The 12,925-nt window shown below is 51.9% G+C and overlaps 7 protein-coding genes across 7 annotated transcripts; 4 read left to right on the top strand and 3 right to left on the bottom strand.

Annotated features, from left to right (window-relative positions):
• Positions 1-79: 79 nt before the first annotated feature.
• BO82DRAFT_375705 (MFS general substrate transporter) lies at positions 80-1,471 on the top strand (the record flags this gene model as incomplete). Its single annotated transcript, XM_025637487.1, has 2 exons — positions 80-82; positions 131-1,471. 2 exons carry the CDS (start codon positions 80-82, stop codon positions 1,469-1,471), a joined length of 1,344 nt encoding a protein of 447 aa, XP_025490430.1.
• A 383-nt stretch (positions 1,472-1,854) lies between these two features.
• BO82DRAFT_243253 (uncharacterized protein) lies at positions 1,855-2,199 on the bottom strand (the record flags this gene model as incomplete). Its single annotated transcript, XM_025630807.1, has 1 exon — positions 1,855-2,199. A coding segment is annotated over one exon (345 nt), but the record flags the coding sequence as incomplete, so codon positions are not given.
• Positions 2,200-3,801: 1,602 nt separating this feature from the next.
• Positions 3,802-4,086, bottom strand: BO82DRAFT_403465 (uncharacterized protein; the record flags this gene model as incomplete). The annotated part of the gene is made up of 2 exons (XM_025639385.1): positions 3,802-3,857; positions 3,933-4,086. The coding sequence occupies 2 exons, from the start codon at positions 4,084-4,086 to the stop codon at positions 3,802-3,804; spliced, it is 210 nt and encodes a 69-aa protein (XP_025490432.1).
• Positions 4,087-5,317: 1,231 nt separating this feature from the next.
• Positions 5,318-6,136, bottom strand: BO82DRAFT_375706 (uncharacterized protein; the record flags this gene model as incomplete). Its single annotated transcript, XM_025637488.1, has 4 exons — positions 5,318-5,514; positions 5,619-5,750; positions 5,811-6,039; positions 6,095-6,136. 4 exons carry the CDS (start codon positions 6,134-6,136, stop codon positions 5,318-5,320), a joined length of 600 nt encoding a protein of 199 aa, XP_025490433.1.
• An 867-nt stretch (positions 6,137-7,003) lies between these two features.
• On the top strand, positions 7,004-7,733 carry BO82DRAFT_417850 (glutathione S-transferase family protein; the record flags this gene model as incomplete). Its single annotated transcript, XM_025640043.1, has 1 exon — positions 7,004-7,733. The coding sequence occupies exon 1, from the start codon at positions 7,074-7,076 to the stop codon at positions 7,731-7,733; it is 660 nt and encodes a 219-aa protein (XP_025490434.1). The 5' UTR covers positions 7,004-7,073.
• A 1,296-nt stretch (positions 7,734-9,029) lies between these two features.
• Positions 9,030-10,104, top strand: BO82DRAFT_433436 (O-methyltransferase). Its single transcript, XM_025640876.1, has 2 exons — positions 9,030-9,656; positions 9,719-10,104. Exons 1-2 carry the CDS (start codon positions 9,122-9,124, stop codon positions 9,919-9,921), a joined length of 738 nt encoding a protein of 245 aa, XP_025490435.1. The 5' UTR covers positions 9,030-9,121; the 3' UTR covers positions 9,922-10,104.
• A 384-nt stretch (positions 10,105-10,488) lies between these two features.
• BO82DRAFT_384497 (uncharacterized protein) lies at positions 10,489-12,765 on the top strand (the record flags this gene model as incomplete). Its single annotated transcript, XM_025638109.1, has 2 exons — positions 10,489-10,676; positions 10,728-12,765. The coding sequence occupies 2 exons, from the start codon at positions 10,489-10,491 to the stop codon at positions 12,763-12,765; spliced, it is 2,226 nt and encodes a 741-aa protein (XP_025490436.1).
• Between the last annotated feature and the right edge of the window lie 160 nt (positions 12,766-12,925).

Here is a 12,925-nt window from a genome sequence, read left to right on the forward strand (position 1 = left end):
CGCAGTCAGCGCAGAATGAACCACCTACAAACACGCAGCTACCCAGAAATGAATCGGCCACAGAGATTACGTATCCAAAATGGTAAGCATATTCTGATTGCAAATACTTCCAGCTCTACATTTCTGACAGCCCAGGCACTACATCGCTATCGTTGCGGCCGGCTGCCTCATCATGATGACCACGTGCTCCTTCGTCTTCGCCGTCGGAGTCTACCAATCCCTGTATGAGGAGATGGCTGCACAACCCGACACCCCCTTCACCGGGGCTTCGACGGCGCTCATTGATCTCATCGGCACCCTGGCCATCGCGCTCATGTCCATGGCCGGACCCTACGCCACCGCCTGGTCGAAGCAATACTCCCCGCAAGCCGTCATCATCGCGGGCGGCTGGGTGTTTGGGGTCGCCTACATCCTTGCCAGCTTCAGCCGGGCGCTGTGGCATTTCGCCCTAACACAGGGTCTGCTTCTCGGGATTGGATGCTGCCTCGCCTACGTGCCCACCATGTCCGTGGCCCCGACCTGGTTCAGCGCCCGCCGCGGCCTGGCCATGGGGGTGATCATCTCTGGCACGGGGATCGGCGGCATGATGTGGCCCCCGGTCCTGCGTGCGATGATCTCGCACATCGGATTTCGCAATGCCCTGCGTGTGTCTGGTTGTATCGCCACGACGATCGTGACGGGCGCTGGCGCCGTCCTTCGCTGGGAACCGCGATTCCACGCCAACTTGAGAGTCCGACAGCAGCAGCAGCAGCAGCAGCAGCAAGATTCTAACACCAATAACTCCCAAACAACGCAGTGGAAGCGCCTCCTCAGCGTCCCCCTCGTCGACCGCACCACCGCGCTCTCCGCGCGCTTCCTCGCCCAAGCATCAGGCTGCTTTCTGCAATCCGCCGGGTACACAACCCCACTCTTCTTCTACGTCTCCTTCGCGCAGACCCTGGGCTACAGCACCACCACGGCCGCCACTTTCCTGACAGTCAGCAACGCCTCGAACTTCGTCTCGCGGATTGTTCTCGGCCACCTGGCCGATAAATTCGGGCGCATCAACGCCCTCGCCGCGACCACGCTCGTCAGCGCCGTGGCAGTATTCGCCTTCTGGCTGCCGGCCACCTTTTCCCCGGACGGCGGGGTGTCCGCCGCCGCCGCACGCGGCTGCTTCATCGTGTTCACGGTGCTGTACGGGGCGTTTGCGAGCGCGTACATCTCGCTGTTCCCGGCCTCGTTGGTGGAGGTGTTCGGGGTGGAGAAGTTCACCAGCGTGAACGGGGTGCTGTATCTCATCCGGGGCATGGGGGCGCTGGTGGGTACCCCGTTAGTGGGGTTGTTGATCCCCGAGCGCACGGCGTTGGTGGAGGCCGGGACGTATCGGCGGGCGGCGGGCACGGTGGGCGCGTTGTTGATGGTTGCGGCAGGGGCGTGTTTCTGGGTGCGCTGGGAGATAAGAGGTAGCAATAAGGGGTGGAGGGTGTAGTTTCTCAGATGCTCGAGATAATGTTATACAATAACTGTTCGTGCATATTAGAACGATAGAGATTAATTAAGACTAACCTATAATACAGCCCGCCACATTATCATAACCAGGACTTAGGGTTGAGGTTGCCGGGAAGCTGAAAGACAGGGGGGTCTGGGGGTTCTCCCCATGGTTGACACATATTCTCATCAGGAACCACCTCAGTCTGACCCTGAATCCAGCTCACTACTTCCAAACCCCCAAGGGAGAATCTAACCCATAACCCCAAACAAGCACGAAGAAACCACCATCCCCAGCACGACCCACCCGCCCATCGAAACCTTGTGCCCGACCACCGCCGCACTCTTATCCGAGGTACTCGTGCCACTGGCCGCACTGCCCGTGCTGGTGCCCGTCTTATCCGCCTTGCCAGTTTCCGTGGACGACACCTTGGCCGTCGCGCTGGCCGTCAGGTTCCCGCTGCAGAAAGCCTGGGTCACGGCGCCGTTGTCCTGGAGACACGCCAGCAGGGTCTTGACGGTCTGGTCCTGCGCCAGGCAGTACAGGCCGCAGTCGTTGTCGTATTTGGTGACGGTCGCGGGGGAGCAGCATTTGTCCATCACCGAGGAGAAGTTGCCGGAGTTGGGGAGGGCGCAGGCGGCGTCTTGGACGGGGAGGACGTAGAGGTTGCCCGTGCACGTGGCGGCTGCGGCGGAGCCGGTGGTGGCTGTTGCGGTTGCGGTGGAGGTGGAGGTGGACATTTTTGTTGCGGTTTGTAAACAGTGGAGGTGTTGTTTGGGGTTTCAAGGTGGTGGTAAGGTAAGCGAGTGTCTGTGTCTGTGGTTGAGTCTGTAACGACTCCGTGTTGTCACTGCTGCGCTGCTGTAGAGTATGCAGATAAAATCAACGACCGTGTGAAGCCCAAAGACGGATAACTAAGTAAGGAGAAGTAAGGTGGAAGAAGGAGAAAAGGAAATGACACCAGCTGCGAGGAAGGCAGGCAGCGGAATAAATACCCCATCCTTCCCTTGCAGCGATGATCACCCCATAAAACTTGATATATTGCCCCCCATTCACTGCTGCGCCCCACCCGCTGACCCTATATTTATCCACAACTCTCCACAACCTGCCGTCATTGGGCCCGGGCCACGTCAATCCCTACTGGTTTAGTCTGTGTGACCCCGGATCGACTGTGCTGCTGTCTCACCATTGTGTTGGCTGTTTGTTTTTCTTCTTGAGGTGCGGTATTAAGTCACTCAGTTAAGTTGGATTGAGAATTCATCGTCAGCTGTAAGCTTACCGTGTACAGTACGTCATTATCTTTTATCTTAGGGTTCCACTATGTTGATGGTTTACTGCCAGAGAGTTATCCTTCGAAATACTCATGTCCACCGGCTCAATTACTTATTTGTACTATTAGATTTCAACGTAGTCAACCATGACCGTTGATGGTAAAATTTATCTAAAATTACATATCTATAGTTCTGTGCCACCCTAGAAATAAATCACTGCAGGTTTGGCTTGGGGTTCACAAGTCTTACCACTATAAGAGAAAGAGAGAATTGTACACCAATGTTTAATCAGAATATAAATGAAGTACTAAGTATATAACTATTACACTTATATGTATCTAGACGTTTTGAAGATACTTAGAACACTCAAGATTCACTCTCTAATCCGCCCCTCCCGCTCGTGATCACGGCATTTCTTTTTCTCGGCTTTGCGATGGTTTTCTGCGCAAATCTTGACAGTTATACCATGTCCCTGGGCTTTTCCTTGGGCGTGTATGATATAGGAGGGATAATTCCTCCACTAATTACGACAGCCATGGTGTCCCACGCGGAGTAATTTCAGGACCTTACGAGGTGGCGGTAGGGCAGTCTTTCCCTTCCTGGTTAGCATCATGGCACAGGAGATGGGCACGATGGTTCTGCATCCGATCTATTGGGTACTCTATATGGTCATGGTTTTCAGCCAATGCTTTCTGCCCGCAATTTCGAAGCAATCTGAGTGACGAGAGTCGTTCGCCATGGCATCGCATGGCAAATAATACATCCAATTCGATCATGTTAGTGAGGTTCTTGGATATAGGGCCGGAAAAGGTCAGCGTCATATTGCGAGCGGTGACAAGTCAAATAAATTATGGTACAGTACAATGCTCAGTCCAGAGGCCGCCCTACCGCTGTTTATTGCTACTAGGCATACGGAGTGGCAGAAAGTGGCTCTTGCGGCTCGACGCGCTAGGTGGGAATGAATACTGCTTTCTACATTTCACGTATTCGAGGCCTAGAAAGCAGGCAGCCGCCTTGGTCTCAAATCGTCCCTCAGCAGCAAGTTCCCGGCTCTTGCCCTCACATCAACGCCGCGTAGGCCGTGGTGCTGAGCGATTTTGGCCGCTCAATCGGTACTGTATAAAGCCCGATCAATGATCAGTTGTGACAGGACTCTCAAGGCCCTCGATACTCCGAACAAGGCCGTGTACAACTGAGCCTCTTGTAAACCGTAATACCGCAGAAGAACCCCGAGCGGGCATCCACGTTGGGAAACGGATTCTTCACCTTCTCGTGGGCAGCTAGCATCCGCGGCGTAATTGTGTAGACCTGACTGGCTAGCTGGATCAGGGGTTCATCAGCCATGCGGTGGAGGGGAAAGTCACGCAGAGCGAGATACCGTGGCTCAGTCCTACGCAACACCGCATGGCCGTAGCCCAGGGCTACCTGCCCGTCCTGCAGAGTCGCTCACAGATAGGCCTCCACTGACTGGTCACTTAGATCATCCCCAATCATCGCCTGCATTAACAATAACCAATCGAGAACCACCTGGTTCGCGAGCCCGTGCAGAGGCCCGGTCAAGCCTTGAGGCCGGCCCCATCGCATGCATTGGAGAGTTCAGCGCGCTGCCGAAAAGGTGGGTAATGTGAGCGATCACATTCCCTTCTTCGTGGTCTGTGTGGAGAGAGAGGTATAGACGCAGCAGATCAAACAGCCCATTCCGTGTATCCAGTCCGAGCTGTGAGGCTTGGCATTCTGGAGACTTGTCACGATATACTCTACCACATATAGTCACACTCCAAACGCAGCATACACTTCCAAACAGAAATTTCTGGGGAAAATAACATACTCGACGTTTGGCGGTTTATCTCCATGATCCGAGTTACTAAATCATTTATCCGGGTTACGAATAAACCATTTATGTTACCGAACAACATAACAATTGAGTCTACAAGCTTTATTAGACGACACTTAACCGTTTTGTGGTTTTACATCTCGTTCTTTGACTTTCCGCTGTAACAGGATTACAAGTCTTTATTAGAAATAAAGTTTATGGAATACACCACTACGTTATCTCTATTATAGACGTATTATATCATACCGGTTCGGTTCATACCTATTTCTGGACGTTCATGCGGTGCTGGAGGATGGTTGCAACCCGGGAAAAGGTACAGTACCATGCGGAGTCTTCGGGGATACGTGAACGCTGCTTCTCACGCGGAGTTGTGCTGTACCTCCCCGAGTCCGCGATGAAGTCGAAGCTCGGACACATGTAACATAGGAGCCCTAGAGAAAAAAATCCCCTTTTTCTTTACCCCGGGCCCTCACCGAACGGGAGTCTAATGCCAGAACGGAAGCACTGTTGTTATGCAAATTCTCCAATATGCCAAGACTGCTGGAAAATCAAGCTTTGACAAGACGGGGAATGACTCAATCCCACGCATATGTGATGATCTCTTGTTTCGTGCAAAATCATACCCTCATGCCCCTCGTGACTGTAGGTCTCTATTGATATGGATTGAGCCGGTCTCAGTATACTCTAGTGCTATTAGAATGTCGAATCGAGACGTGATAAATTCTATTCTGTATTCGAGTTCTAAGTATATATAACTTTTCTGATTCCGTCGGCAAAAAGCAGCCCAGAACACAAGACATGAAACCACACGAACCAGCTCGGTATGGACTTGCCACCGGCTCTGGGGTCGCTTCTTATATGAGAGAAGGTCATTTTAACTCGATCTTCCCCGTCCTTGTACTTCCGAGTGACCTCGAAGCGATGTGAGGCAGCAAGACCTTGGGATTTGGTACGTCCTGCGTACTCAGCGAACGCGAAGTTAGGCCGGGGAATATGGATTGAATCCGGAAAACAGATATGTGGTGATCTTCAGTGCAAGCACTAGTGTCGAATAGGATGAATAGTCCGAAGAGGGTACTTCCCAGTGGAGGGAAAGTATCCCGGGAGAGCGAATCCAACTTCCAGATAGGAGGTGTTGATGGGTCTGAACTAGAGGTTTTGATGGCCAAAATCACTGTTTTGATAGGTTGGAGGTCAGTAATACAGTATTTAAAGTCCAGATGCAGTATCATACATTCATAGTGAATAGAACGCTGTATCAAAGGGGCAATCCACCTTTCCGGTGTCAAGATCCATCCTCCAAAAGCGCCTTTGGTGAATCTGGCAAAAAGCTCTTCGTCGAAAATTCCAGCTGGGAGTTCTCGTGTTGAGATCCGGAGACTGTAAGATTCCTCATCTATAGGACCATCTTGAGGATTCAAGATCCTCGAAGAAAAGGATTTGGAGTGACCTGGCGTGGCCTGCTATGTGAAATCCATATTCCGACAGATTGTGCAGGTACACGATACCATAACCGACAGAAGCTGCAAGCACTATGCGAGCTGGGACTTTGAATCCCATGATGCATTAGATAAGATGCTTAGAGAAGAAATTCTACTGTGACCTTTCGACGAATAGATTTTGTATATGTATGGATACAATTGACGTGGGCACCCGACAGTGCTGTCAGATGGATTCTCGGAAAAACTAGGAGGCTGTACGCAGCGTTCTGTGGTAAACATTCTCTGTGAATTTTCTCTCCCTAACACAGTTCATATAACACCGAAGGACGAAGATGAGGGTTCAGAAAAGTCCAGATTCTTAAGCCCCACTGCGGGGCGTCTATCAGACCTTTGGTTCTTAACTCCGCGCCTTCCCCTAACTCCGTTTACTATGTACTCGCCGATTTACCCCTTCTTACACTCTGAACTTTTTCAACTTTCGCACACTTTCTTACAGTATGTGAAGAGCATCCAGAATCTGAGACTTTGCTTGTTGTGTACTCTTCCTTGTCTATATACTTTCCTTCCCTTTCACTCGATCATGATTCAATTTCACTCTCCCTCACAAATTCTCTTGTGGGCATAATATAAAGGAAATATAAGTTATGAATCTTTTCAATTTTTCTTATCGGCTTTTAGTCCACCAAGCCTTAGGTTGTGTGTCTGCTAATTCAATGGCTGGCCTGAACAGATGCTAGTGATAGATATAGCCAAGCTTCTATATAATCCAGAAGCGGGAAGTTGCTTTGGATCTACAAAAGGTATTTATGTATCTACGGAATACTTCGGAAGCAAATAAGTAATTTCGCATTCTGGCCCTTAAGACCACTCTTATCCCCGGAAACAAGTCCCACTTATACAAAACTGACTTTGCATTCTCGATATCTGTTTCGAAGCCTCAAATCAAACATATATAATGACTCTCCCCGTTCATATCCGACTTAGACACAACGCAAGCAAGACAGGAAAGAAGAAAGCTATTATTATCTCACAAAGTCATATATAAGAACGAAAACATGAAGTTCTTCGACGCTCCAGCACCCAACCCCATGGCCGTCCGCCTATTCGTCCTCGAACGCGGCGGTCTTGCCTTTGACGTCGAAACGGTGGATATCATGAGCCTCCAGAACCGACGCCTCGCCTACCGGGCGATCAACCCGCGCGGCGAGGTCCCCGCACTGCAACTCGACGACGGCACTGTCCTGACCGAAACTACCGCCATCTGCGAGTACTTCGACGAGATCGCACAGGGGGGCGTCTCCCTCTTCGGCGACACGCCCGCCCAGCGCGCCGAGACGCGCATGTGGCTCCGCCGTATGGACCTGGAGATCTGCCAGCCCGTCATCGCCTGGTACCGAAATGATCCCGCCACGCTGGACTTCTACAAGGGCAACCGACTCCCCACGCCGGAGGCGCGGGTAAATCAGAAAGTGGCGATCAACCAGGCGCTGAACCTGCTGGATGATCAGCTTGAGGGAAAGACCTGGTTGTGCGGGGACCGGTTCTCCGCCGCCGACGTGCACTTCTATGGACTGATGAAGATGATGAGCATGCACGTCTCGGAGTGGATGCTGTTACCGGGTCGAGAGAACTTTTTGGCTTATTGGAAGAGGTTAGATGAACGGGAGGCGTCGCAGAAGGCGTTGCAGAATTTCCCGGCTAAGGTTGTTGTATAATTTGAACTAGTTTCGGGTGATGCTTGATTTCTCCAGTTTGTAATTCCCTAGATGTTTCTGTTCTAGATTTTCTTGTGAATAATCTATATTCCGTCGTGCCAAGGATATCCTATTCAGAAATTTGCGTTTAGCACTTCTCAAGAGACAGGGAGGTGTCAATTGAGTTGGCTGTCACTGAATAGATCTCTGGCAGTCATCCAGAACTTTACGTTGCATCTTGTAATTTGCGGCACCTGCTATATTTGACATCTAATGCACCTTGTCTCTGCAGAAACTATATATTCTTGAACAGAACCTGATTTGAAGGTGTTTAATGCTGTGTTATTACAATCTGCTATTACTGTATCCAGACATCCGGGAAAAAAAAGCAATGATACAATTTTTTTAAAAAATGTTGACTATGTTTTCAGGCTAATCATACTTCCGGTGTTTCGCATATTGATTGGTATGTTTCTACTCTTGGAGTATCTACTCTTGGGGATTAGTTTAAATTGTTGGATATATTGGGAGGATGTAATAGTTCGAGACCGGCCTAGTATCAGCCATTTGCGAAGCTCCTTCATACGCAACTATTCTTAGGCAATATCCTAAAGTTCTTCAACCCTTTCTGAATATTGTCAACAAACCGGCGGCCAACACCAACTTTTATTCTACGCATGATGAAAAATTCCGAGTCCTTTTCTCTATAACTTTGCTCGAGATCAAATCAAGTTGTCAATGCTAGGTCGCAGGTTTTCCTAATATTATAAACGTTTTAAGTTTCACTCTTAACTGCTGGCAGTGGCTATATTCTTCTACTGCTAAATCAAGCGGCAGGTCAGGGATACAAAGTGTATCAATCATGTTTGCATTTGTTTGCGGCGGCATAGGTGGAATTGACATGTAGCCAAAAGAATGTCATGTGCCTCAATGAATCAATCAAGCGTTCAAGAATCGTGTGTTATCGTGGCATGTGTAGTAAGTTGATACATTACTGTCATAATACTTTGAATTACATAGTATCTTGCTTCCAACCAAGTGTATCTGTTTACTATACCAACCGTATGTAGACAAGTGCTCTCAGCATGGGGATTGGAAATAATCTTTCAAGAGTCTGGGTAGGCATGGTAGTTATGCAAGGCACTGTAATAGTCAGGTTGGCATTGGATTCACTCTCTATCGCGACTGAGCTAGATGTCTGTGTCTACTCCGTAGGCCGAGCAGATATAAGGGTCTCCAAGATGCCAAGCCACGGGATACCCCTCATTTCTCTCCGAAGCACCCCGTATTTCATTTCATCAGCCTCCTCCGGCCAACGTGATGGCGGACAAAACTTCTCACCTACCAAAACATCTACCAAAGCATCCATCAGGACCATCAGGACTTCAGTTGCTCGATCACACACAATCATGACAGCACCCAGCCCCGTCGACGCTCCCTCTCATATCCTCCAACTCCTCGCCGACCTCCACCAGAAGTCCCTGGACCAAGAGGCTCTTCTCTCCAAAACCGGCAAGGTCTTTTCCTCGAGCATCCTGAGCGAGCTCCAAGGTCAGGACCCTACCATCGCCACCCCTACGAATCCCAAAGAGCAGTTTGACCGCCTCATGCTCGACAAGTTCATCGCTCTGGACCAAGATAAATGTCAGTTCACCTACCAGCTGATCACTGCAATGGGCGCCACGAATGTCGTCGAAGCCGGTACTAGCTTCGGCGTCAGCACTATCTACCTGGCCCTGGCCGTTGCGAAGACTACTGCCCGTACTGGAAAATCGGGCATTGTGATCGCTACCGAGAAGGAGGCCTCCAAAGCGGCGGCGGCACGGAGGTACTGGGCGCAGTGCGGCCCCGAGGTGGAACGGCACATTGATTTGCGCGAAGGGGACCTGTTAGAAACATTAAAGGGCGGATTGCCGGAGGAGATCGATCTACTGCTTCTTGATAGTAAGTTTTGTGATATTTGCAACCCCATTGGACCGGTTGGGCTGACATGAAACCCATCAAAGTCTGGTCTGCGCTGGCCTTGCCGACGCTGCAAACGGTCTTGCCTCGTCTGCGCCGCGGTGCAGTGGTGCTCACGGATAACACCGTCTCGGGGGCCAAAGGATATGCCGATCTTTTGGCATTCTTGCGGTCCCCTGAGAATGGCTTCCAGAACATGACGCTGCCCTTTTCCAATGGCTTTGAGATGAGTGTTTACTTACCGTGATTGGAGCAGAGGACGCTGTCGTTGTCCATGTAGAAACTGAGTAATTGACAGTATGTACCGCTTTTTGAAAGGCTGTTTTGTGATATTGTCCGGGTACTGTACTGTATCGTAATATTCAGAGAAGAAGGCGGCTTAGTAAGGCGGGCGATGGCGTGAATGACCCATCCCTAATTCGAATTTGCGAGAATTGTCTCTGCGATAGAATCTCATCCTTCAATGTCCTCTCACGATGCCAGCGACGAAGAAATTCAGGCTTAGATCCGCTGGGTCAGACCCCAGTGAGTCACAAGAACAGATAAGAGCCTTTCGATGTCGGTTTTGTGCCAAGGATTTTCTTCGCAACGAGCACTTACGGAGACACGAACGGTTACGTATGAGATCCTATCCTCTCACCACAGCAATTCAAACACTCACAGGCCAATCAGATACGAAAGAAAAACCGTTTCGCTGCGTCAGCTGTACTGAGGCATTTACCCGCCGGTATGTGCTGGTCTTACACATCATTACATGTCAGGACAATCAACATTGAGATAATGCCACAGCGACCTGCTGGCCCGTCATACTCGAATGTCCCATAACATCTCCCCAACTGGTGGCGATACCCAGACTTCAGATGGCCCTGTCACTCCTGCCACTACGCATGATACTAACCAATCGGTACCGGTGGCCAGTGTAGACGGCAGGGCCCCTGTGCTGGATGGTTCTTCCCGGGCTTTCACATCTCCAGACAGCGGTTCTATGTTACCCCAAGGAATGTTAGAGCCCCCCCTTAGCTCAAATTCTTCGTTGGTCGATCCTCTCCTAAGGACGACGGGGGCATCACTCGGCCCGCTGCATACACCATGGCCAGAACCAACCAGTAATTTCGGGGACTTTGCTTTCTTCATCGACAGTATGGCGATGCCGTACGGAAACATGAACCCAACGCTATCAATGGATCAGCCCATCTTGCCCTTCTCGTCAATTTCGCTCTTCTCTGATGGCACCCGGACTCAATCGTCACAGCTTCAGGCCGACATGCCAGACTCCGTGGGGGCCGATCCGCAAGCGCCGCGATTGTTTGATGACTTCACCTCCACATTCCCCTCCTTCGACCCTCCTCCTAAGTCAAATGCGGAGCCATGGAAAGTCACTCAGGAAATCTGGGATTACTTTCTCACGCAGATACAGAGCTTTGCGGCACTACTTCCTCCGCAATTCTTTCTTCCGTCCCGTCACACGATGACTCGCTATATCACCACTTACTTTACCGGGTTTCACCGACATCTACCCTTCCTCCATGTCCCGTCGTTCTCGCCCATCAAGTGTCCAGTGGAGCTGGTTTTAGCCATGGCGACGATTGGGGCGCAGTCAGCCTTCGATCACGCAAACGCCATCATGTTTTATCGGACCTCCCTGGCCATCGTCCAGGAGCGGCTGCAGCGTAGAAAGACCCAGCAACGGGTCAAGTGTTTTCCTGCGCCAGCGAGAGATCCCGCCGAGCCACAAACAGATCAATTTGACCCGCTACCCCCGGCACAAACGCTCCTTATACTGATGGCGATGGCGACCTGGGGCAACTCTCACGCGATCTTCAATGAAGCTGTCGGACTGCAAAATACTCTTGCCAACTACATCCGCAATGAAAAGCTACTGGCGCCGCCGCCTCCACCAGACCCATCTTGGGCTTCCTGGGTCCAGGCCGAAGGCATGAACCGCACCATCAACATAATCTTCTGCTTCTTCATCTTCCACACCATCGTGTATGACACCCCGCCTGCGATCCTGAACTGCGAACTACAAACCCGTCTCCCCTGCCGAGAGACTGTGTGGGAGGCCCCCAACCAGGCCGACTGGATCGAAGCCCGCAAGAGCCTGCCTGCAGAGCCCACCTTCCAATCCGCATTCTCCCGCCTCTTCGTCGAGCAGCAGCAGCAGCAGCTCACCTCAAGCCTAGCCACGTACCATTCGCTCGGCGGATACACCCTAATCCTCGCGATAATCCAACACATCTACTTCCTCCGCGCCACCAATCACCACCGGCAGCAGATCGACGGCTGCCTCAGCCCCCGGGCAACGACGATACCCCCACCAGCCATCGCGGCCGTCGAGCAGGCCCTCAAAAACTGGCAGCTGGGCTGGTCGCGCGACCCGGAATCGTTCCTGGGGCCCGGCGGGCCCAGCGGCCCGATCTCCTTCAACGCGACCGCCCTCCTCCGCATGGCGTACATCCGGTTGAGCATCGACGTCGGGCCCTGGCGGGCCCTCACCAGCCACGATCCAGGGGAGATTGCGGCGTCGATGTATGCGTATCATCGCCAGCACTCCCACCACCACCACGATGTCCACCACCGGCTCACCCGCACCGTCCTCTACTCCGCCCACGCCCTCAGCATCCCCGTCAAGATCGGCGTGAACATCGTTGCCCGCAATCAGGCGTTCGCGTGGTCGCTCCAGCATGCGCTATGCGCGCTCGAGTGCGCGTTTGTCACCAGTCAGTGGTTGCTAGCCATGGAAGCGCGGCGATGCGATACCGACGCCACGCTCACTTCGGCCGAGGAGCATGAGCATCATGGCGTCCCGAGAGATTCAGGCAGTGATCAGGAGAGGGGGGAGGCGGAGCGGTTGCTGGCGTACATCAAAGACATGGTGGCGGAGGCGGATCCGGCCGGCGAACTGGCGGCTCGGGGGGGTCGAGGCGGTTCCCCGCACGTGGATCTCTGCGTTCACGTCCTCAAAATCTGGCAGAAGCTGTTGAGTGGTTATGCGGTATGGGATGTCGTCCGCTTGATCGGACGGGTGTTGGAGGCCTATTGGCGGATTCTGGAGGGAGGACTCGCATCCGAGGTCGGGGATTCCGGGTGAGCAGTCGGTAACGGGTCCGAGGATGACTCGTCAGCTGTGCACTCCTCTTCCACTCAATAGCATAAGAATCGAGAATTTCATGGTATGCATTGGAAATATCGAACATGCTTGGCCCGGGTGCAGGCATCGATTGCTACATGGCACCAAAAAGAAATTCTAA

Source organism: Aspergillus uvarum (assembly GCF_003184745.1).
Source record: "Aspergillus uvarum CBS 121591 unplaced genomic scaffold BO82scaffold_38, whole genome shotgun sequence".
NCBI lineage: Eukaryota > Fungi > Ascomycota > Eurotiomycetes > Eurotiales > Aspergillaceae > Aspergillus > Aspergillus uvarum.